The 22504-nt window shown below is 39.9% G+C and overlaps 1 protein-coding gene across 1 annotated transcript; it reads right to left on the bottom strand.

The window, feature by feature from the left end:
* Positions 1 to 3521: 3521 nt before the first annotated feature.
* On the bottom strand, positions 3522 to 22468 carry LOC122871510 (amphoterin-induced protein 2-like). Its single transcript, XM_044186706.1, has 4 exons — positions 22358 to 22468; positions 9910 to 10025; positions 8389 to 8676; positions 3522 to 6985 (listed from the first exon to the last, which is right to left on the bottom strand). Exon 4 carries the CDS (start codon positions 6891 to 6893, stop codon positions 5376 to 5378), a length of 1518 nt encoding a protein of 505 aa, XP_044042641.1. The 5' UTR covers positions 6894 to 6985; positions 8389 to 8676; positions 9910 to 10025; positions 22358 to 22468; the 3' UTR covers positions 3522 to 5375.
* Positions 22469 to 22504: the final 36 nt, after the last annotated feature.

Genomic DNA, 22504 nt, shown 5'->3' with positions numbered 1-22504 from the left:
AATTACACATATGTTTGTCAATTTAAAAGGTAATTTTACATGTCAAGAAAGTCGCAGTTTGTCGTTAAATCGTTGAAGTACAAGACTGTGAAAATACCTAATTAGAAAGACTGCACACCCAAAAGTGGCCTCATGACTTTCTCTCTCCACAAGCTACCCAGAGCCACTGAAGCTAAGCTGCCTGTGTGTTTCGTATTTCGTGTTATGGACAAGGCTGCTTTATTAATTTTACCACCCAACACCTCCCCAATGCTTCAATGAACTGGGTTAATAGCTGGGGCAGCCTTCCGATCAATTCCTCATGTGTGGTCCGACACACTTTGATCATTTTGTGATGATCTTGGCTCTCTTCAGTCCAACTCATCACTGATTCTACATCCAGCATCTCTGACACCACTTCAGCTGTGTATCTAGCAGCCATGTCAACACTACATTTAAAGAAATAAAGAAATAAAAAATTAAATGCATGCAAATACAAATTGTGCATTTTTTATGGATACTGATTCATGCATGTCACCAGCATTACTCTCTGGAAATTGTTACAATGTAGCGTACGTATAAGTTGTGACACAAGTGCTATCAGTGTTTTAGGATCAAATCCCACTGCTCCAAATGTCTACACTTACAGTACTGTAATGTGCTGTGCATAGAGGAAGTCTCCATCAAATGGCATTCATTTGCATGTTGTAAGAATCTTTGACAAGATTTTACATCATTTTTACAGTCTGTGCTGCAATTTGAGTTTTGGTTCCAAAAAGAGAGCAAAAGAAAAATTACACCAACTTTGATCACATTATTGCAGACTGAAGAATGACCATTCTCACAGGAGAATGATGGAAGGTATTAATTATCATAAGTAACCTTTGCTTATGAAACAGTAGGTCTGCACGGGGTATGATCACCCAGTATTTTTGGGAAGATCACATTAATACCTCTCTAGTAATGTATGTCTTTGCACATTACATAGCTTTGGATCCAACTGTCAGGATCGACTGTACAGCTAAGAGGCCAACATTAATAAAACCATATTAATTAAACTATTTGCTAAATGGTCCCATTGTCTTGAATGTGTTCACATTAAGGTTCTTATTTCAGCTGCAACCCACACATCCATTACACTCCTCCAGCATTTGAATTATGGATAGTCAGGAAATTACTACATTTATATTGGGCACAGAGGAGATTAAACGCCTCTGTGGCATCGCACTATATTTGTCTATTAAATTTTTTCAGGTTTCAGGAGATTATTATAACTTATATTATTATATAAACTTAACTAGAATTCTATAAACTGCTTTTAATGCTACTACTCCTCCTGCTCTATTAGTACACCAACTAGTGTTACAGCCACTACTAAACCACTACAACAACAATAATATAATAGATGGAATTTAACATGACTCCATACAAAAGATATTTTGCCACAAACCAGCGCAAAGACCCATCCAAACGCTCAGGTTCAGTGACGTGCATCCATACCATGTGTGTGTATGTGTCCCTAGCCACATAGACCCACTGTGGCCCTCTTTATTCAACCACCCCTTATAACTGTGCTATCAAACTAATGTTAAGAAAAAATGGATTCTAGGGACAGAGGCACATAGACACATTGACTATCACTAGCTCATCTGTCACTTTTAGCTTGCATGGATAGCAATGACTCAGGGCACTTTCGCCATGGAAGGATCATACTAGGTGGACGACCTATCTCCACCAGAGTCCCCACCCTCAGATGATAATGAGCCGGCAGATCACGGAGCTCCTGAGCCTTACCAGTTTGAACCTCTGAGCATCAACACAAGGTTGGAAAACAGCGGGTCAGCCAATGTCCCGCTTTTTAAATTAGCGTGGGAAAGGCTACCACAGTTGGGGGTGTCAACAAGTGACATATACCTTAGAGTCTTGGTTAGTTTTGAGCAGCAAAAGCTGGTTTTGCACACAATATGTGTATTATATGTACAGATAAATATAAAGAGCATAACAGAATAAGATACATGTAAACATATACATTGAGTACATATATAAATATATAGTATATACATAAATACACACATATTCATATACAGACAGATACATGCATACTTTCACACCCATGTACACATACAGTATATACAGTACATACACATATGTAAATATAAATGTGCAAATACATGCGTATAAAAAATAATGAAATTAAATTAAAGGGATACTCCATCAATTTAATATTGCACTTCCATAAAGTTGGGAGACTCACAAGAGACACATTTTAAAAAAGATTTTCGTTTTTGGTCAAAGTCAGATGTCCTGACTTTTAGTCCCTAGTATGTGTCAAGCTCAAACACTGCATCCTACAATTCCCATAACGCAACTCAGTAGCATCTTTCATAAAGCTGCCAGTATACTCCATCAGAAGTGCTTGTTGGATAGATACGTAAACCCCCTCCCCCCACATTTTTATGGCGTCGGAATTGGGGGGGCTGCATCCAACAATTTCTGTAGCTTCCAGAAACACATTTGATTTCCGACATGTCGTTCAGCATAACCAGACCCTTAAGACTCTCCCTGCATGTTAAATGCCCTCATCTTTGAAATTCCACACCTTCAGTTTGTAACACAAGCTTTCTGTCATAAATGTGTTATATTCAAGCCCAACCTGAGATAATCCTGATGACATCATTAGGGTTATTTGTGTAATATCGATGTAGTGCTCCTTTAAAACCAATAAATAAATAATGGCAAGAAATTAAATGAGGCTACAATTGGAGTGATGTGCTATGTGTACTACAAATACTACCACTAATACTTTAAATACTATTAACACGAGGGCTACGTCTATTTTCTTCAGGTAATAATATAAATTATTGCAGTCATTATCATCATTAAAATTATATTATTCAATGAAGTGACCACTTAACTGCTAGCTGCTAACTGGAATGGGGAAATTATTTTCTAGTTTTCTCTACTGGACTGCACCTGCAACACTCTCCAATATCACTGTCTTGACCTGTGAAAAGCACCTTGTCACAGTGAACGGCTAGGGATGCTTAAATTAGTCCCAATGGGATCTATCACTACCTGATACTGCCTCTATTCAACACCTGCCATTGGCCTGTTGCCTGGGAAAGCACAGCGCTGTTGTAAAAGGCTCCTCATGTCCTCACTGCAATTACAACACTCTTTAATTAGTGTACATTCATATAAAATGGCTTTCCACCTGGAAAAGTACTGACCAACTAGTGCACAAGAAAAAAAAAACTTTTAAAGGGTTTTGCTTTTTTGCACTAGCCATTGAAAAGGCTTGTAAGAGGATTTTTGAAAATGTGATTTGTTGACTCACTAAGAGGTTATCTGTCATCCTTAAATCCTTCTGATGTAACACTACTTTTAATTTTTCACCCAAACTGCCTCTTCATTTTAGGTCCAAAAGAGATTTGACCAGATCCCCAGAGAGGAGCCAAACATGATAAAAATAGATACTAAACAAGTCAAATATAAGTATTACTTTTATATTCTCTTGTAGGGATAAAAGAACACACTCATCCTCCAAATTGAAACATTTTATTTCATACCTACAAATAGCAGCTCTTGAAGTCATGACAAAGTGTTACCTTCACTGATCTACTTAAAATTTGTCCTGCATCTAATAGAACAGGAAAAATATAAAAAGTTAATATCCAGACAGTGGTAGCATGGACATGTAGAGCCAAGGAAACTTTAACAAGCCTCTTGGCACCTTGGAAATGAGTCCACATACCTATAAAAATCAAACAAAGGGAGGATGGAGGAATGTGGGTCATGGTGGGCTCGGGGCGAGCTGGCAAACCTCCTTCTGATTTCTGTGACACTAATCTGGGCTGACTGGGGCTTCATCACCGAGCCCAACCTCCCCTCCTGTCCGAGCTAATAAGGATCAATTCGTCCGTAAATCTGCTGTTTGTAAAGCTGTGGGTCAGTGTAACAAGGTGGAGGGTGAGAAGGAAAGTCCATTTTTAACAGGGATCAGGTTGACAAGTGTCCAACCAGCGAAGTGTAAATCCAAACCAGCTCCAGGTGGGCTGGTCCAGACCTCAACTCTGACACCCCTTTGGAGAACTGTGGATGTTCTACGGTGCCAACAAAGTACTTCATTGTGCTCAAATTACAGCAGTTATACAGGATATAGCTGCAGCCACATGAATACTTCATACCTTATTTGAAATTTTTTATAATTTTCACGAAATCATCTCATGCTCATCCAACAGATTAAATTACGAAAAAACAAACAACACGTGTTTTTTGCTAAAAAAAAGCTGCCTTCTGTGGCTGGAAACAGGGTTGATGAGAGCAATGGGACTGAACCAAATCAGTAAAGTTGTGGGCCGTAAATACCAAAACAATGGGCTGAAAGATGCTAAATTGCTCCTGAGAGTTATGTTATAATTCTTAGTTTGTTTGTCACTTCGAGTGACCCCTTTCACATTATACAGTCATTTGACACATTGTTAATAAATAAAATGTTGATTAATGCAGCTTTAAACACAATTTTCAGTGCTATGAACACAAACTAAATTCCATTCAACCTCCATTGTATTGGGGTGGAGACAGAAATCTCAGAGACTGATGTCTCAAAACCTAAGCAAATAAAACTGAAACTTTCTGCATGCCTAGATAGTATAAAGGGGAAAAAATATTTTTTTAATTTGAGTGAACCACGCCTTTAAGAGAATTCCACCACGAGTTCATCAAATGCATTTTTGTCTGACTAAACACAAGTTTGTAGGTTTCCACCTAATAGCAACATAATAGGCTTCACTATTTCTCACTTTGTATTGTTTCTTTGCTTTTTATAAAGGAACTTTCACAGGGTTATATTTGATTAACATAATCTGAAGAAGGTGTGTAGCAGACACAGTTTGTTCTGGAAAAACATCAAAGTTCAGATAATTTCACACATATGACTGACATGTTTTGAAAATGACGTGCTTCACAGTACAGAGACAGATGGTTAACAATAACAAGGGTCACTGATGGCAGAATTCACAATGCATATACTGTCTAATAACCACTATTGCCTCTATAGCAGCTTCAATTCAGGTGTGAATATTCCTCTCAGCCCAATTTAAAACACCACCCACGTTTATATAATCTTTGTGATCTTTGCAGTATCAATTTCCCACATTAACAGTGAAATTTACATATGAACTCTTAATATAAAAAACAGACACCAATGACAGTCGAGACATCATTGAAATTCAAACACCCAAACCCTACAGTGTATTACTACTTCACAAGAATCACAGTACACTACTTCACATCAAATGGATTTCATCATGTTGTAGTGAAACAAGACAATGAAAAAAAAAACACTTTGGTTCAGACTGTAAGAATACCGGAATGTGCAAAAGGTAATTTTCTTGCTATGCCATGTGAGCGGGGTCTGTGAGGGTCTGTCCCACTGTCCTACTTCCATTCTTGAGAATTCCCTCAGTGGTAACATCACACAAGTTCATTGCTGGTGTTTTTGGGCCACCAATATCAGAGTCGTCTGCCTGAGGCTCTAAGAAAGCCACCCTCTTTCCATTTGACCGCCGCTGTCCTGACTCCACCTCTCTGGGGTCTGAACAGAGGATGATGGCTCGCCCGCCGCACCCTCTCGACCCCCCGCCCCGGCTTTCCCGGCATCGACAGGGAGTGAGGTACAGGTAGAGCAGCACCAGTATGATGCTGACCACACAGGAAGCCAGGGTGGTAAACGCTGTGTTGAAATGCTCGGCACCGCTACGGTGTGCCAAGCCACTGGCGGAGGCAGTGCTTAAGTTTCCGACCACCACATTGACCTCCAAAGACTCGGGGGGGTCATAGTGGCGCCTGCGGCCTGCCACGCACCCATACATACCAGAATCCTCCATCAGGGCTCCTTGGATTTCAAGGGTGCCATTGGGGAAAACTAGTAGGTGGGCACTCGGATCATTGGTTGATGAATTCACCACAGTTCTGGGGGTAACCCAGAACACCACCAGCCCCTCCTGGGCTGGAGAAGCCAACCCTGGACATGGCAGTCTTAGCCATTTACCAGGCTCTATTTGGTAAGTCTGTGCCTCAAGGGACATATCTGACACTACCTGCTGGCTACACTCAGACCCTGGTCCTGAATCTTCTCTACATGGGTATTCACCTCTGAAGTCCACCAGGGGGCGATACTGTTTCCACATCCAGTACTCCAGCAACGCGAGTAAAGCACAGTCACAGACCAGAGGGTTTCCCTGCAAATAAATTCCACCTTGCTGGGTGAGAGACAGCAGGCTCTGAACGGGCAACTTGGAGAGCCTGTTGTATGACAAATCAAGAAAGGACAGATTATGAGGACCTCCAGGTTCCCAATAAAGCCCCAGGGGGAAAGCCATCAGTCTGTTCCCAGAGAGGTAGAGCCTCTGCAGGCTCTGAAGATCGCTGAAGGCCCCTGGGTTAATCTGGATGATCTGGTTGCCAAACAACAGCAGCTCTTTTAGTTCCTTCAACCCAGTGAAGATGGACGTGTTCAGAACTGTTAGTCGGTTGGAGGAGAGGTCCAGGTGGAGGAGATGCGGCGTCACAGTGAAGGCTTTCACCTCAATTCGGCTTATGGAGTTTCGGCTGAGAACGAGTGAAGCAAGCCGGTCGAACGGTCGGGAAATCCAGTCCACAGGCAGGACAGTGAGGGCATTGTGGCTCAGGTCCAACCGTGTGGCATAGCTTGGGAGATCAAAGGGCAGCGCAGACAGATTGCGGCCGCTGCAGGAAATTATATCACTGGCACAAAGGCAGTATGTTGGGCAAGTGGCCACAGAGGGAGGGAAGCCAAGACACAGGGAGAGCAGCAAGGCTGCTGTGGCAGGGTTGTGGCGGCTGCCTCCAACATCGGTCTTGCCTAAAAGCTGTGAAGCGCTGGGATGCATCCTGGTGTTCCCTCACAATGAGCTCTCAGGTTACTGTCTCACTGGGTGTACACAAGTCAGGTTTACAAGCCTCTGATAGTGGCTTTTATCAACTGAGGAGAAATACAGAAAGAAAGGAAACAAGGAAGACAGAACATGGAAATGAATCTCCGTTTTTTTTAATAATAGTTTTAATAACAATCTACAAGCGCTACTGGCACTTAACAAAGTTCCCAATTAGATTAACACTAACATGGAATAAAACATTATCATGAGCAAAAAAGGCAGCAAGATGAACATTAAGAATACACAGTGAGACTATATGAGGACATCTAATACAGGTAAAGGCATTACATGCATGTGGCTCTAAAACTAAATTGTAATCCACATCTTAGTACAAAAGTGATGGCTGCTGGCATGATCTGAACACGACAACTATTAGCAACTGCTGGAACAAGTGTAACTTAATCCATACATGTTAGTAATCCGTACTCCTCCCCTACATTTCCCAAAAATACAAAACAAGCTGATTACTTCTTACTTTAGCTCACAACACCTTACTTTTTTGTATCAGTTTTCATTCAGTTTTATCCTTTTAAGATATATATTTTAATACTTATTTTCTATTTGACTGACACCTCTACTCAAACCTAACATTTGCTGCATGTTCCTATAACATCTGACATGACTCCGTCTATCTATATCTATCACCAGTGTTTAAAGGTCTCTCTAATTAAAATCATAGCATTGCAGTTTATTGTAGTATTCAATATGATATTACACCAAGAATATTATACAAAAATTAAAACTCCCCAGATATTTCTGGTTAGATTTAAATTACTCTATTATTCAAAATCTCCATACGCAGCTGTTTTCACTATCAAACTGTTCTCTTAATCATTTCAAAAGTGCTGCAAAAGCCAAGCTGATTAATAGTAAACAAATTTACAGCTGCTTAATCGATTAGTCTCAACAGAACATCTGCAACTGTTTTGATAATCAATAAATCATCTAAGTCATGTCTTAAGCAAAAATGCCAATCGTTCTGTGGCTGCTGCTTCTTTAATGTGATGTTTGGCTGCTTTATGTAATTGTAAACTGAATGTTTTTGGGTTTTGGACTTCTGAAGAGGTCATGTTGGGCTCTGGAAAAATCTGGATGGGCATTTTTCACGATTTTCTGACTCTTTTTAGCCCAAACGATTAATCGATTAATCAAGATAGAACATCTTAGTAGATACTGAAAACAATTGTTAGCTACAGCCATAATGAAGTTTACAGAAGTGAGAACATAAAGAAAATAGTACAAACAGTCACAGACTGTGTTAAAGAATTAGTGCGAAATATAGGAAACTGGTTATTGGTGGATATTATATTATTAGTATCACCCTACTCTGTCCTTTCCTGTTCGATTCCCAAACATTATCTGGCTCAGTAGAGAGAGATAACATCCAGAAATGGACGACTTTAGTGGACCCAAATCAAAACAAACATAATAAGCCCAGCCGGTAGCTCACCTTTACGCCCACACTGCTGCCTAATGAAATCACCAGCTCGTCTGTTTTCCGGACGCGATGCAGGTCCGCGTCCCGTGTGTGAAGCCCCAAAATCCTAAAGGCAAGTTCTGTCTTTCTGGAGTAAAGCGCGTCGGTCCCCCGCCGCAGGCACTCCGAGCAGAGTGTGAGGAGGAAGCAGAGCAGCTGCAGCCGGACTGCTCACCTGCAGCTCGGGTTGCATGTTGCTGTGGGAGGGGTCGTCCTGAGAGACACTCCGGAACACAACAGCAGCCAATCCTCCAGTCATGTCTGCTGCCAAAGGGAGGAGAGGGAGAAGGTGCAGCATCAGCACCACAGACCCAAAACACTTTGTACTCAAGTATTTTGTGAAACCACGACTAGATTTGTTTGTTTAGTTAGTATTCCTCTCTGACGTTCTGGCTAAAAGGAGTTATAGTTAGACATTAGCGTCCCTGTTAATATATGAAACGAGTCAGGCTCCTTGAGTTTCTCCCGTGACATTTTTTGCATCGCTGTTGTTTCTGTGTAAAAGCTGAATTATGAAATCGTACATAGTCATACAGAGGTGTTTGTGCCACTTTCAAACCGGACAAGCTCTTTATTCAATGTACACCGTGTAGATAAGAACAACGTTTTACCTGCAAATTGACTGAAAGAGTGGATAGTGTATTGCGAGATTGCCTATTTTGGCGGGAAACATGACATACGTTGTCAGTGAAGATTTTACTGATAAATTCAGTATCTCCATTTTTGCAACTTGCCAGGTAGGCCTACTTAATCAACAACAATCCCTCAGATCACTCCCCCCTACATTTACATCATATTAGCTTTAAATCCAGGAGTTAGTTTGATTAATATCTTTGGGTATTGTTTGTTTGACACCCTCAAACCTCTTTCATTGGTCCTGGAAGTCTTCAAATCTGACAGAAACGCCTGTGTTCATCCGTGTGTGTATTTAAAAGGTTTAGATATTATTCTTGCGAGCTGAAGGCTCATAACCCCCGCAGAGATTGAGCCTGCAGCGTGCTGTTAATGGTGGCTTGGCAAGGACGATTTGGTTTAATTAGAGATAAGGACATCACAATTAAACATCTGTGACCTTGAATATGTCTTTTTCATGTTCTCTAACAGAGCCACAGCTTCATCGCTGCTGGGTTGTACTGTGTTATATATATATATTGAGTTGTGGAATTAAGTAAACAAGCACTTGCAGTTACTGTAAAAGAAGAGCAGCATTTTAGGATTTGCTTGTTGGGTAGAATACTTCAGACGGCATTAAGCTGTGCAAAGGGTTTACATAATCCCCCTCATTTTTCAAAATAGTGTTTATCCGTGTAGTGTCGGAATACAAAATTTAGTCTACTGCTTTATTTATTCACCTTATTTGGCCATGTATTCCCCATTACGATCACATGAAACTTTATTTTCTATAATGCTTTCTATCTGTGCTTCAGAAGCTGTTTACCACTGTGTGTGTGTGTGTGTGTGTCTGTAGGTTTGCCACTATGGTGTCTTTCATACCACAGTTCGTCAAGGTTGTAAGCTGTGAGCTCGAAGCTCCGTTCAGCTTCTTTTTTTTTTCCTTTTGCTTTCTTTTTCTATCTTGTAGATCCTCACATACACTGGCAGTTCAATACCTGACAAAAAGAAAGGAGAAAAATCAATTGTATTCTCATTTCAGAAGATGAGTCAATTCCATTAGCTGAAAGAGAAGTGAGAATGAGGCCTGTTCCCTTATAATCCCGACTTCAGTCTAATCACAATGCACTCGTAATTATGAGCTTTCCACCCAGGACACTGTGACAGACAAATCGTTGTATGTTTCCATGGTGCCGACCATCAAAGGGGAAGGCCTCCAGGGATTTTGCCAGTGTCCATCTCCATGATCACGCACTCATTTTGTTAATATGCGAGGGATGGAGCGACCAACATTTTTCTAATTCCTTCTTCATTACATTCTGTTCTTGATTGCAGGAATGTGGCAAAAGTCAAATAGCAACATGGAAGGACAGTGAGGCCTGTGCAGAATAAGAAGCATACTCTTTATAAATACACTTCAGACCTTCACCTTACTAGAACCAGATGGCTTGTAGCTTTCAGTCCTTTCAGTCCATCCACTGGTACCCGCTGGTCTTACCTGGCAGTTAAATGCATGTATTGCATCTGAGGGTGCTGCAGCACCCTCTGTTAACAAGGGGTGGAACACAGTGTGTAAATAGTTGGCTATTTTACCATAACTAATGGGCTATCTGAACTTTTGTTTTAAATTTTGAACAGCATATGATGCATATGCATATGAGGGAGATTTGGGACAGAAACTGTTGTGGTTGATTTTCTTTTCCTTGCTCAGTCTTCAATAACTTTGAATAAATATCCACTATCAGGGTCATAGGAGGTTGCTAGGGAGTTACGCCCGGTCACAGACATGCTAAAGTTTGTGCAGAGCCTTGCTGTTGCAATAGGGGAATCATCAAAGCGCAATACACTGTTCCTCTCACTTTTTGGAGCCAACGATGTTGTCTGCAACTTCATTGTACCCAACAAGATTGGCTGTGTGCACAAAACTTTCTACATCTTAACAAAGAAAAAACTGAAATTCTCATAGTCAAGCATGCTTGTTCATCATATGCAGTGCTTTTGGAGACACTTATTAAAGTGCTGCAGCAAGATAAAACTTTGAGAGGTGATACATGAGCTAAGTTATCTGGTCTGTACAGGCAAGCAATGAAGGCAAGGGCATACTTTGGCCTGGTGAGTTGTGAAGCCCTGTTTGTGCCATGTGAAGAAGTGGCCAAAATGCTTCAACACATGCACGCCCTGAGAGAAGATGCCTATGTACAAGAACTAGTGACAAATGTGAATGCATGTGCAGCACAGAACAATTTACGAATCCCCGATCCACCAAGAACCAGTAGAGCTCCGGCTTGTTTGAGAGGCCTTGTAACATCAGAGCTGGACCGCCGATTTGATCAGCCTGGAATGAAAGTTGCCAGCCAGAGAGTGAAAAAACTATAATAGATGCTGTAAATGGCCTCTATTCAGGCTTGAATGCCATTGCTTCTCCCTAGTTAGGTTGACAAGGGGGTTGCTGCTCTCTATGCTGCTAAAATAGTTTTTCTTGGTGGCTTCTCAGCTTTTGAATGTCTAGCTATAGTTGTTAAATTTGTATTTCCTACCTTGCTACTCACAATGCATCAGCCCCCTAAGCACAAAAATAGATATGACAGTAACTACCATTCTGGATGTTGCAATTTCATATCATTCTTGCATCTTTTTTAATATGTCCTGTGCACCCAAACATGACAATGTAGTCAGATAAATAAGTGTTTTAGCCATGACAACACTTCAGAGTTTGTGTTTGTTTATGAATACACAAAGCATACACTGCCCACCATGTCATCATGTGATGAGATGATGGACAACTTTAATTCTGTTGTAAGTCCGATCATGGACAGCATTGCTCCCATCAGAACTAAAGGGACCACTGGAAAACCCAAAGCCCCTTGGAGAATTGGGGAAAATGTGAGGATGCTAAAAAGATCCTGCAGAAGGGCAGAACATAAATGGCGAAAGACCTAGCTGCAGGTAGATTATGAAATCTATAAAAATACACTTAACTGCTATAACAAAGAAATGAAAATTTCAAGACAGCATCACATCTCACAAATGATAAATGACAATATCAACAATGCCCGCTTTTTGTTCTCCACAATTGATAAACTAATAAAGCCCACCAGATCAATTCCTGCTGAACTCCTCTCTTCAGATAAATGGAATGACTTTGCCACTTATTTCCAAGAATACATTTCCAGCATCAGAAATATTACCTTAATATCACACAAAAGTGAATCTATCTGTCTGTCCCCTCACATCAGCATACCATCCTGGTAACTATGTGTAACTTTTCACCCATCAACTCTAGTGATCTTGAAGAGGGGGTCCAGCAGCTTAAATCTTCCACCTGTTCTCTCGACCCTATTCCCACAAAACTGTTAAAATGTCTTTTTGACTGCTTATCAGATGATCTTATGCATGTCATTAATGCATCTCTACAGTCTGGTGTTTTCCCCACTTCTCTCAAGCGTGCTGTTGTTTCTCTGTTTCTGAAAAAGAGTAATCTAGACCCATCCACAACTACCACGATAAGGTTGTCAACAAACAACTGCACAGTTAGCTAACCCTCCATAACCTGTATGATATGTACATCATGTACATGTGTACAGAAGATGACATTCTACTAAATAGACTAAACTGTGTTGGCTTATCTGGACCTGTTCTTCAATGGTTCTCAACATATTTAAAAGGAAGGACTTTCTCAGTGTCTATTGGCAACTTCACGTCTGAAGAAGTCAACATTTTCTGTGGGATTCCACAGGGATCAGTTGCGGGGCCACTGCTATTCAATCTGTACATGCTCCCTTTTGGTACCATCATACAAAATCACAATGTATCCTACTATTCCTATGCTGATGATACACAGCTGTGTGTCTCACTTTCCTTAGACAACCTCAGTCCTGTAAATGAGCTTGATGACATGAACCACTGGATATTTTAAAACTTTCTATAACTTAACAAAGAAAATCGTAGAAAAGGTTTCAGTCGTAGTCATCTGGACACTGTTTTCAGAATCAAGACGTTTCGGCTCCCATCCGGAAGTCATTCTCAATTGTGGATTCTCACAACGTCTTGATTCTGAAAACAGTGTCCAGATGACTACGACTGAAACCTTTTCTACGATAGAACACTCCTGGACGAATGAGGGACTACACCGTCTTATTTTAACAAAGAATAAACTAAAATTCTCATAGTAGGCCCAAATGTACAAAGGCAAGAGATTGTATCCATCTTCTCAGCATTTTCTCTAAAGTACAGTGAGCATGTCAGAAACCTGGGTGTTACTATTGATGCCAGTCTTAACTTCCAGCATCACATCACCACTATTACGAAGACAGTTTTCTACCATTTAAAAAACATTCCCAAACTTAGGAGCTTCCTGTCCCAGTTCGACTCTGAAAAATTGGTCTATATTTAGTTACTATTGTGCTGTGCTCTGGAACAAACTGCCTGATGACCTGAGAGCTGCTGCAACTGTATCTTCTTTTAAAAGCAGTCTTAAAACATTGCTTTTCTCTCAGGCTTTGGTAGTTAGTGTGTGTGTGTGTCTGTGTGCGCCTGCTGTAATCCATGTGTGAATGCTGCTGGTATGAATAGGACAGGGGTTATAAGGGATTATAAAAAACTGTATTTTATATATGCGTGAGTTCGTTGTATAGGTGGCTGAAAGGTTATTGTATTTATGTGGAGTATTTATGTGTTTTCTATCTTATTTGTTTAATGTTTTTCATGTTTAACTGCAAAGCACATTGCGTTTACCTGTGTATGGAATGTGCTGTACAAATAAAATTGACTTGACAAGGCCACCTTCTACACCTTCAGTTAAAAGTAGGCTAGTCCATAATTTAGTATTTTTTGTAAGTGATGTATGGTTGTTATTACTTTGGTATATGAATGATAATTGTATTTAATTGTGGGTGGTAGCAAACCGTAACAACCTTCAAATATACATAAATAATAGGTGAATGGACCTTTAAGTTGTTTAGTGATAAAGAAAGTATTGGTAAAAAATATGAAAATTTAACTGAACATGGTTAACTGGTATTGTTTGTTTTGATGTATTGTTGTTGTTGTTGTTAAAAAATGTGTAAAAAAATATGTACCATATATTTTTTTGTATAAAACATGAAAATGTAACTAAACTTGATTAACTGAGCAAGAAAATTGGTGTGGAGCTAAACGTAACAGGATGTCTGTACAGTGTTTGTGCCTATGCTGATAAATGGGGGAATGTTGATCTCCTTTTGATATTTAATATTAAAGTGTATTTCTGGTCACTCAGTGTCTTGCATCGTTTGCTTCATTTTGAAGATATTTCATATTTCATTTGATTATGGCACTTAGGTTGTCGACAGGAAATGAAAGTAACTTGTAAGGTGCGTTATTGCAAATGGATGGAAGGAAAGGACACATTTATACTGTGCAGCACTCCTCGGCGATAATATGTTCCGGCGCACGAGTCCCAGGTGTAAAATAGTCACTGATTACATGGTTAGAACGAACACCAGCAGGGTTCTGAGTGCTGGCTGAGGGCAAGGGTTGAAGAGCACTGGTGTGGATGGTTATAAGTTTAGCTGGAGTTCAACAACCTATCTATCTGTCCATCCACTGGCTCTTACCACTTATTACTTTCAGGGTGAGGAGACCATTCTATCATCCCAGTATACACTGAGCAAAAGTCATGGAAACATCCTGAACTGCAGAGAGTAGGTTTACAGTTAAAGTTTTGGAAGTTACAGGCCGTGTCATAAAAACTGAATTTGCAGTTATCTTAAGGTAGTTTTTCCATTCAAAAATAGATATTGTATGTTTATCAAATACAGAAGGCTGTGTTACAAGACACGATCATTTTGCAATTTAAAGGAATGTTCAATGTTTTGGGAAATACGGTTATTTGCTTTCTTGCAGAGGGTTAGATGAGAAGATAAATGCCACTCTCGTTAAATATGAAGCTACAGCCAGAAGATGCTTAGCTTCGCCTAGCACAAAGAATGGAAGCATTGAGATATAGCTAGTTTGGCTCTGTCCAAAGGTAACAAAATCTAGACTCCAGGAAGTCACAGCACCCAGCCCAGAAATAGTTAGGCACATAACCCCCGTAAAAACTTGTTTTTACACTTTGTTTTCGTATAAATTGAACAAACAAGACTAAATGTGTTCATTGATGAGCTTTAAAGGTGCTAGGTGGCAGTATTTTAGAGCTAGGCTAGCTGTTTTACACCCGCTTCCAGTCTTTATGCTAACTGGCTGCTGGCTGTAGCTTCATTAAATGCACGTCATTAGAATGTATCAGTCTTCCCATCTAACTCTCAGAAAGAAAGCAAATATGTATTTCCCAAAATGTAGAACTATTTCTTTAAGGTAGAAAATAAAAAAATATTGTGTCTTTATCAAATATGTTTCAAGACACCAGTAGATACCAATTTAAGCCAGCCAGGTTTACATTAATTTTGTCTGCGCCTCACACACAAACGCACACATCATTTTACACCCAATAGGATGAAAATTAGATCCACTCTTGACTTTTATATACAATATATATATACATATATATATATATATATATATATATATATATATATATATATATATATATATATATATATATATAATGGCTGACAAAAGCAGTAAGTCCTTTCAAAACATTCACAGCCTTGAGGTTTCCAGTGCAGAAAATGCAGTGTTCACTGCACGCAGAGGTCAGATTAAGCTCTCAAAAGAGGCAGCAACCTTTGAGGGCTACACAATTAATGGTCACATTTTATTTTCCATACTTATCAACACACACAGTACTTGAGAATATGTAAATATTGCATTTAGAGCAGCTGCTGTTCAAAAACTTCAATATTCCCCCACTATACACTGCAACAGATAAAGCCATCAAGTGTGCATCTCCCAGCATTAAGTGTCTCCATGTGCAGCACTTGAACTTCAAGGACTGAGTATCCAAAACTGAACTGCTGTTTTAAACACCAGATGAGAATGAATAAACGCACTGATGGAGAGGGAAATCCATCCAACCATCGAGTGCAAACACTGGATGGATTTTACTAGAAACCAAAAGCAGATCATCTTGTGTCATTTGACGAAAAGCAGACATGAAATATGCAAACTGTGGACAGGTGTTGCTAAACTTTAGAAGGACATAATTAGCATCTTCAATAACTTAAAACTTCAAACATGTATTAAGGAACATTGCCCATGGTCCTAATTGTGCATTACTGACCCAAATCATAATTGGAAGATGAAAAGGAGCAAAAGTCGCAGTGCACTTTCTTGTAAGTGGCGACTCTTAGCCCCATCCACACAGTGCTTCATTTTGTTCTTCTCCATCCAGCAGGTACGGTATCTGCTGCTGATAATGATGACCCTTCAAACACTGTCCAGATAGCCAAAATGGTTTAGCCCCATAATAGCCCAAATCCAGAAGAAATAACCTGGCCCAAGTACGGATGCCAGACTCTTGCCAAACCCCAGAATCGGCCCGAGTACACTGGTCTGGGTCCGGCTGCTGAAATTGAAGTGGCATAGTCACCCCAACAAAAATGGCAGAACTGGCCTATACTGGTCTGAGTCTGGGTGCTCAGGGAGGCCGGCTTTGCCAGAACAGGCCCATATGTAAACCAGGTGACAGCCTGTAAAAAGTAATGAGTGACCCAGTATTCTACCTGTTTGTTGTTTGGTCTAGTTGATGGCTCAGGCAGCATCAGAATCAGATCAGAATCAGAAATACTTGATTGATCCCTGAGGGGAAACTCTTTTGTTACAGCTGCTCACTATCACATCAATGCACACTTGAGAATAGAAGGCATAGAAGTACTAAGCAAATCAAAATATAATACGCTACAATACAGGTTAAGATAAATTAAGTACAAAGTGGATAAGTTTAAGTGTAAGTATGAAAGCATGCTTGTTAGCTTAGCTCGCTGTTAGCATGGTAGTTAGGATAGCTGGCTAGTTAGTTTAGCAGGTTGTTTGGTTCATTTGGTGGCTCAATGGGGATGGTTAGTAATCACCTAACACCTACTCAGGTAGCTGAGGGTGATTTTTTGGCCGTTGCTTGGTGGGTTGAGCAGCATGCTGGCTAGCTTGATATGGTGTTAACTGGATTGTACTTGGTTAGCATGATGTTAGCTGGTGATATTGTAGACAGAAGTAAATATAACCTGCTACGGAGGGTTGCGTTTTGAGTGTGCGGGTGCAGGTAAAGAGGGGCTGGTTCTGGGACACTGGAACACACCGTTGAGCCCTCTGTGTCGTGGGCCCAACTCAATGATGCACCAATTATTGTGAGGGTGCCACCCTGATGACCCTGTAGACTGACTGCAGTCTTATACTCACACATGAATTCATACTGAAACCATGTTCTTTTCTTTGGTAAGACAGGTCAAGGGACATTCAAGAAAAGGTTCTCATACCAGAGGGGTTGCTAATTAGTGGCCATTGGTCAGACTAGTGGAACCAGTTATACACTGATGGTGGTTGGACTACTGAGCGAGCCATGGCATTCAGATGAAGTTGCCTATTCAAGCCAACTGGGCCAGCAGCCACTGTAGTTTAATCTGAGCAGATACAACGTAGATATTTAAGGCCGGGTCATGCCACAGAGTATCTGCTGTTTGCTTGGGTGAGGGTAGGATTTCATATTAACACTTAAAGCTGTGGTGCTTATACACCCTCTATGTTATGTCTGTGCTCATGCACCAAACACTCCTGTTTTGCACTAGAAACACTGGTGTTAAGACCTCCACATATTTGTCCTAATTTCAAAAGCTGCCTACCACCTCTTCTTTGCGAGTGTGTGAGTGTGGGTAAGATAATGTGTGGGTTTGAATAATGCATGTAGCACCTTGCGGGACCCTTGTGACATTAAAAACTGCTTTGTAGTATTGGAGTGTCCCAACCCACATTTTCACTGTGAATAATAAAGAATAACAATTCCACTGCAGCACTGAGGATTTTTTTATCTATAGTAGTAATGCGATGTAGTAATCTAATTTAATTTATACATTAAAAATACCGTACTGTACATGTACCCTGACAATCATTATCCACAAAAGCTGCAGTGGAATGGCAACCACTAGCAAGTTGGTTTTCATGAGACCTTTTTAGGTTCAAGGGGATGCATCATTTGAGCGTAACCTTAAACCACCGTGTTAAAAATTCAACCCACCCACAGTGTTATTGACTCTATGAGCCTGTGTTGACAGCAAAGACATGCATGTCACGTGAAAGCTCTGAGTGACACTGTGTTATAGATACACGAGAGCACAGCTAGATTTCATCCGCTAAATTTTAACAATAGAAGACAGGTAATGATGCCATGTTGAACAGTGTCATGTGTCATTCCCATATTACTATGACATAAACATTATGTTTTACTATTTTGTACAACATAAGAAATGATGCGAAGCTGGCATTACCATCAATCCAGCTAACGTACTTTCAGTTTCAAATTGTAAACTATCCCAAATATCAGTTAAAATGGTTTTCCAAGTATTTATTAGTTTAGCTTTTCTTTTATGGGCTGTCAGCAGTGCCATTTCACTTCCATCCATTTTTGTATGTAATGACTTGCATTGTTTGACAACAGTATCTATGCAATTTTTATTTGCCACAAAATTTTATTTAGAACAACAAAATAGAACATGTCAGGAAAGCAGTGTAGGCATGTAATCAAATTAAGTACCCAGATGTATTAACTGCTATCCCAGCATGTACACATGTGTACAAAACAGATACGAATTAGTTCCATACCCATCATCCCCAACACACCATTACAAAAAAGAACAGAAACAAGGGTAGACGTACTAGAACATACTCACAGTTAAACAAAACAGAATACGTTAAAGGGATACTCCAGTGATTTAGTATTGCACCGCCATAAAGTTGGGGGATGCTCAAGAGAGATTAAAAAAGAGCAAGGGCCTGACTTATAGTCTCTAGTATAGGTCAAGCTTAAAAAACACTGGATCCTACTGTATATATCTCATAATGTGTATAGATACAGTATATATAGCGTTTTTAGACCCTCCATGTCTGATTTTTCAAACTTTACACCTCCAGTTTTAGGACGCTTTTAAGTCTCAAGCCCACTATCACTATGTCATTCGGGTTATTTCCTCAGACTTTAAAGAGCTCCCTCCAGATCCACAGAAGACATTATACAGCTGTTTTCACAGGCTGAGTAGTAGTCCTTCTACGGGTAAACTGAACTTGATGTGTAAAATCAGTGGAGTGTCCCTTTAAGCAATTAAAGGAAACATAATATGCTTATTGAGATCAATAAGCCCTATCAACTCCAATAAAGACTATGGCTGGCCAGTCACAACCAGAGTACATGCTAAGGGGCGACCACTCTTTCACAAACTCATCTTCACTTTTTTAGCCATGCTAGCAGTTGGGCTCTGTGGATGGCAATGTCAGTCAGTTGGTCGGTCCACTACTTCGGTCTAAATTGAAATATCTCAACACCTATTGTATGGATTGACATAAATTTGTTCAAAATTCATGCTCTCAAAATTTGGCAATTTACTGCAATTTAGCAGTTTTTTAGGGTCATTTAATTCATCACCGTTCTGCTGTGTTTGGGATAAGCAGAAGAAGAGCACAAGAGAGAACACAAAACAGAACACCAAAGAGACACACCCCACATTACCGCCCACAGTGTTGGACTAACAGGTGCTCTCTGGAATGTTCAGTGAAGAAACAGCAGATAGTAACAAAATAAAATAAGCGAGAATGTTTCACATTCTCATCCAGAGTGATTTACTCCAGAACTCCAGTCTCCAGTATACTGCAATGAAAATAACAAACATTTCCTCTGATCGTTAAGGCTAATGAAGTGTAAGAAAAGCAGTTGGAGGAACATGATCATTAGAAATGAAAATTGCTTGTCTTTCCATTAGTACTGCCTGCTTATTTCTTTGGATAAAAGTATCTTCCTGCTGCGGCTGCTGCTGCCGTATATGTTAATACATTAGACAGATTTAGGTCTTTGAGATGGCAGCTAACAATGATGGCTTTTACCCTTTATTTGATGTGTACAGTATTTCCCAGGGAATGACATACAGCTCTGATCCTCCAGTCCACCAATTAAAACACACACCAAAAATAAATAAATAAATAAATCACAGTTTATCTTGAGCCATTCGTCTCGAGCCGAAACAGCCAGGAGCTGAAAGGAGCTTCTTCTGATGACAATGCATTTTCGCTTTATGCAGTAGGATTGGAAAGGATTTGAAATCCTAGTAGTAGTCTGCCACCACTGTTACTATTGTAGAGAAACGGCGCTCTCAGGTGGACACTTGAGGTATTTCTGCTCACTCACTGCTTGTTTCAGTATGTGGACATGCTGGGCAGGCATATCCTCATGTTTGGTGTCTTTCAAAACTGTTAATATCTGCAATTTACTTTTAAATGTTGACAGTGGTGGAATGTAACTAAGTACATTTACCCAAGTGCTGGACGTAAGTACAAATTTGAGTCACTTGTACTTTACTTGAGTATTTCCATTTTATGCAACTTTATACTTCACTACATCTCACATCCATCTACACCTGTTACACCACTACACTTTTCTGACAGCTTTAGTTACTGGTTACTTTTCAGATTGCAAGTTTTCATAAACTTCCTGTCCAGTGAAAACTATGTATCTCCAAATTTGGTGATTTTAAATTAAAACATTTCTTAAGTGTTTCTTTATGGGTTGAGAAAATTCTCCTACTTCTTAAGCTTAATAAACATTTTTTTTTTTTTTTTTAAACCTGGGATTAGCTGGAAAACGTGTCACAGATCTGAAAACAGGGCTGCTTTTCTGAGCTGAGATACGTGGTTCTCACAGGTCAGCAACGCTACAAACATATACTGTAGATCTTGTAGACCATGATGCATTGCTGTAGATGAAACTACCCAACAGCATATAAAGTAGTTAAAATGAGCTCAACCTTAAACATCTTCAGCAGTGAAATGCAACATACGCATTAATGCAGCAGTAATGTTAATCCACAAACATCAGATATAATAGTAAAACACTGACAGGGACCATTTTACTGCATAAACAGTACTTTTACTTTTGATACTTGAAGTAAATTTAGCTGATAATACCAACATACTTTTACTTCTGTAAGGTTTAGAATGCAGGACTTTTGCCTGTTGTGGAGTATTTTCAGTGTGCTACTTTTACTTAAGTAAATGATCTGAATGTTTCTTCCACCCCTGGGTGCTGACTCTGTAAGTGGTGAGAAATGGCAGATTGTAATTGCTTGAATGTGGACTGAGCAGAGAGGGGTTTCAACTCACCATCACAAAAACATCCCTACTGTTTCGTACATTCAGCCCATGTCATGTGTGTATTTTCACAAGACGAACCTAAGAAAATCCAAATGTCATAATGTTTCCTTGATGAATTATCCATCAGTGAATTAAAGGAATAGTTTGACATATTTGGAATTATGTTCATTTGCTTTCTTGCCAAAAGAGTAGACATGAGAGTGGTGTCAATCTCACAAGCGAGCATATAAACTCAAACTGTTGCTTTGCCGATTAAACTTTACTGTTAAGATTTGACTGCACTGCACCCCCAACGATCACTGGTGTTTCAGATATTTCATAATGCCTGAAGCTTTGAACACTTTACAGTATCATGATAACGCACAACCCTGCTTGAAGTCCCCCTTTTAATTGTTTTAACAACTAGCTGAGCATTTACATAAATGGAAAGAAAATGAAAGAACTGTAGGTGCCGTTGCAAGGCTGTTGTTTGGGATTACGTAACAACGTACGAGTTCCAAATGGCAGCACATGTTTGAAATCAGCTGAAGCTCCAATACCCAGAAACGCTGTATTAGCACACAGCGTGTTTACCAAGCCTAACCGGTGTTGTGCGAAAACGGGAGTCCCCAAAATGTTTGTGGGGTTTTTTTTGACAGTGTGTTCTCGTAACTTGGTGCTCAAATACCTTTTTTCAGCATCACCAAGAATTTGTATGTGATCATCAATTTGATTAGAAGTACTGTCTGCACAATGCTTATCACATGACATTAGTGTCACTTTGATATGAGGGTGTCGCACACATTGTTTGGTGACATGAGGTGGTGACAGACGCGATACAGAGATGAGCACTTGAAATGATGTCTGCATGGCACATTACTCAGTCAGTGTGAAGAATCTTTGTTCTGGGCTGCCACATACTGTCATATGGATTCATGCGGGAACTTCTGTAGCTTTAGAAATTGCTAAAAACTCAGACTGTTGAGATGCAATAGCTTTATGTCAGAGTTTTTAAATGTGCTGGTACATTTAGTTAATTATTTCAAAACACAAATTAATGAAATGTCCGAAATCCCCAACTCACCATTTTTTTTAGAAGACACCATGCTTCTGTCTTCATAACATCTCTAAGTGCATGTCTTCTGTCTTCACGGAGGACCGCCATGGAAATAAGTCTTGGACTTTATTGTGTTATACTTGACATTTTGTTATGTGAGGGATTTGATGTCTG

This window comes from Siniperca chuatsi, linkage group LG23 (assembly GCF_020085105.1).
Source record: "Siniperca chuatsi isolate FFG_IHB_CAS linkage group LG23, ASM2008510v1, whole genome shotgun sequence".
Lineage (NCBI taxonomy): Eukaryota > Metazoa > Chordata > Actinopteri > Centrarchiformes > Sinipercidae > Siniperca > Siniperca chuatsi.
Note: the sequence above shows the minus strand (reverse complement) of the source record. Positions and strands in the feature narration are given on the sequence as shown.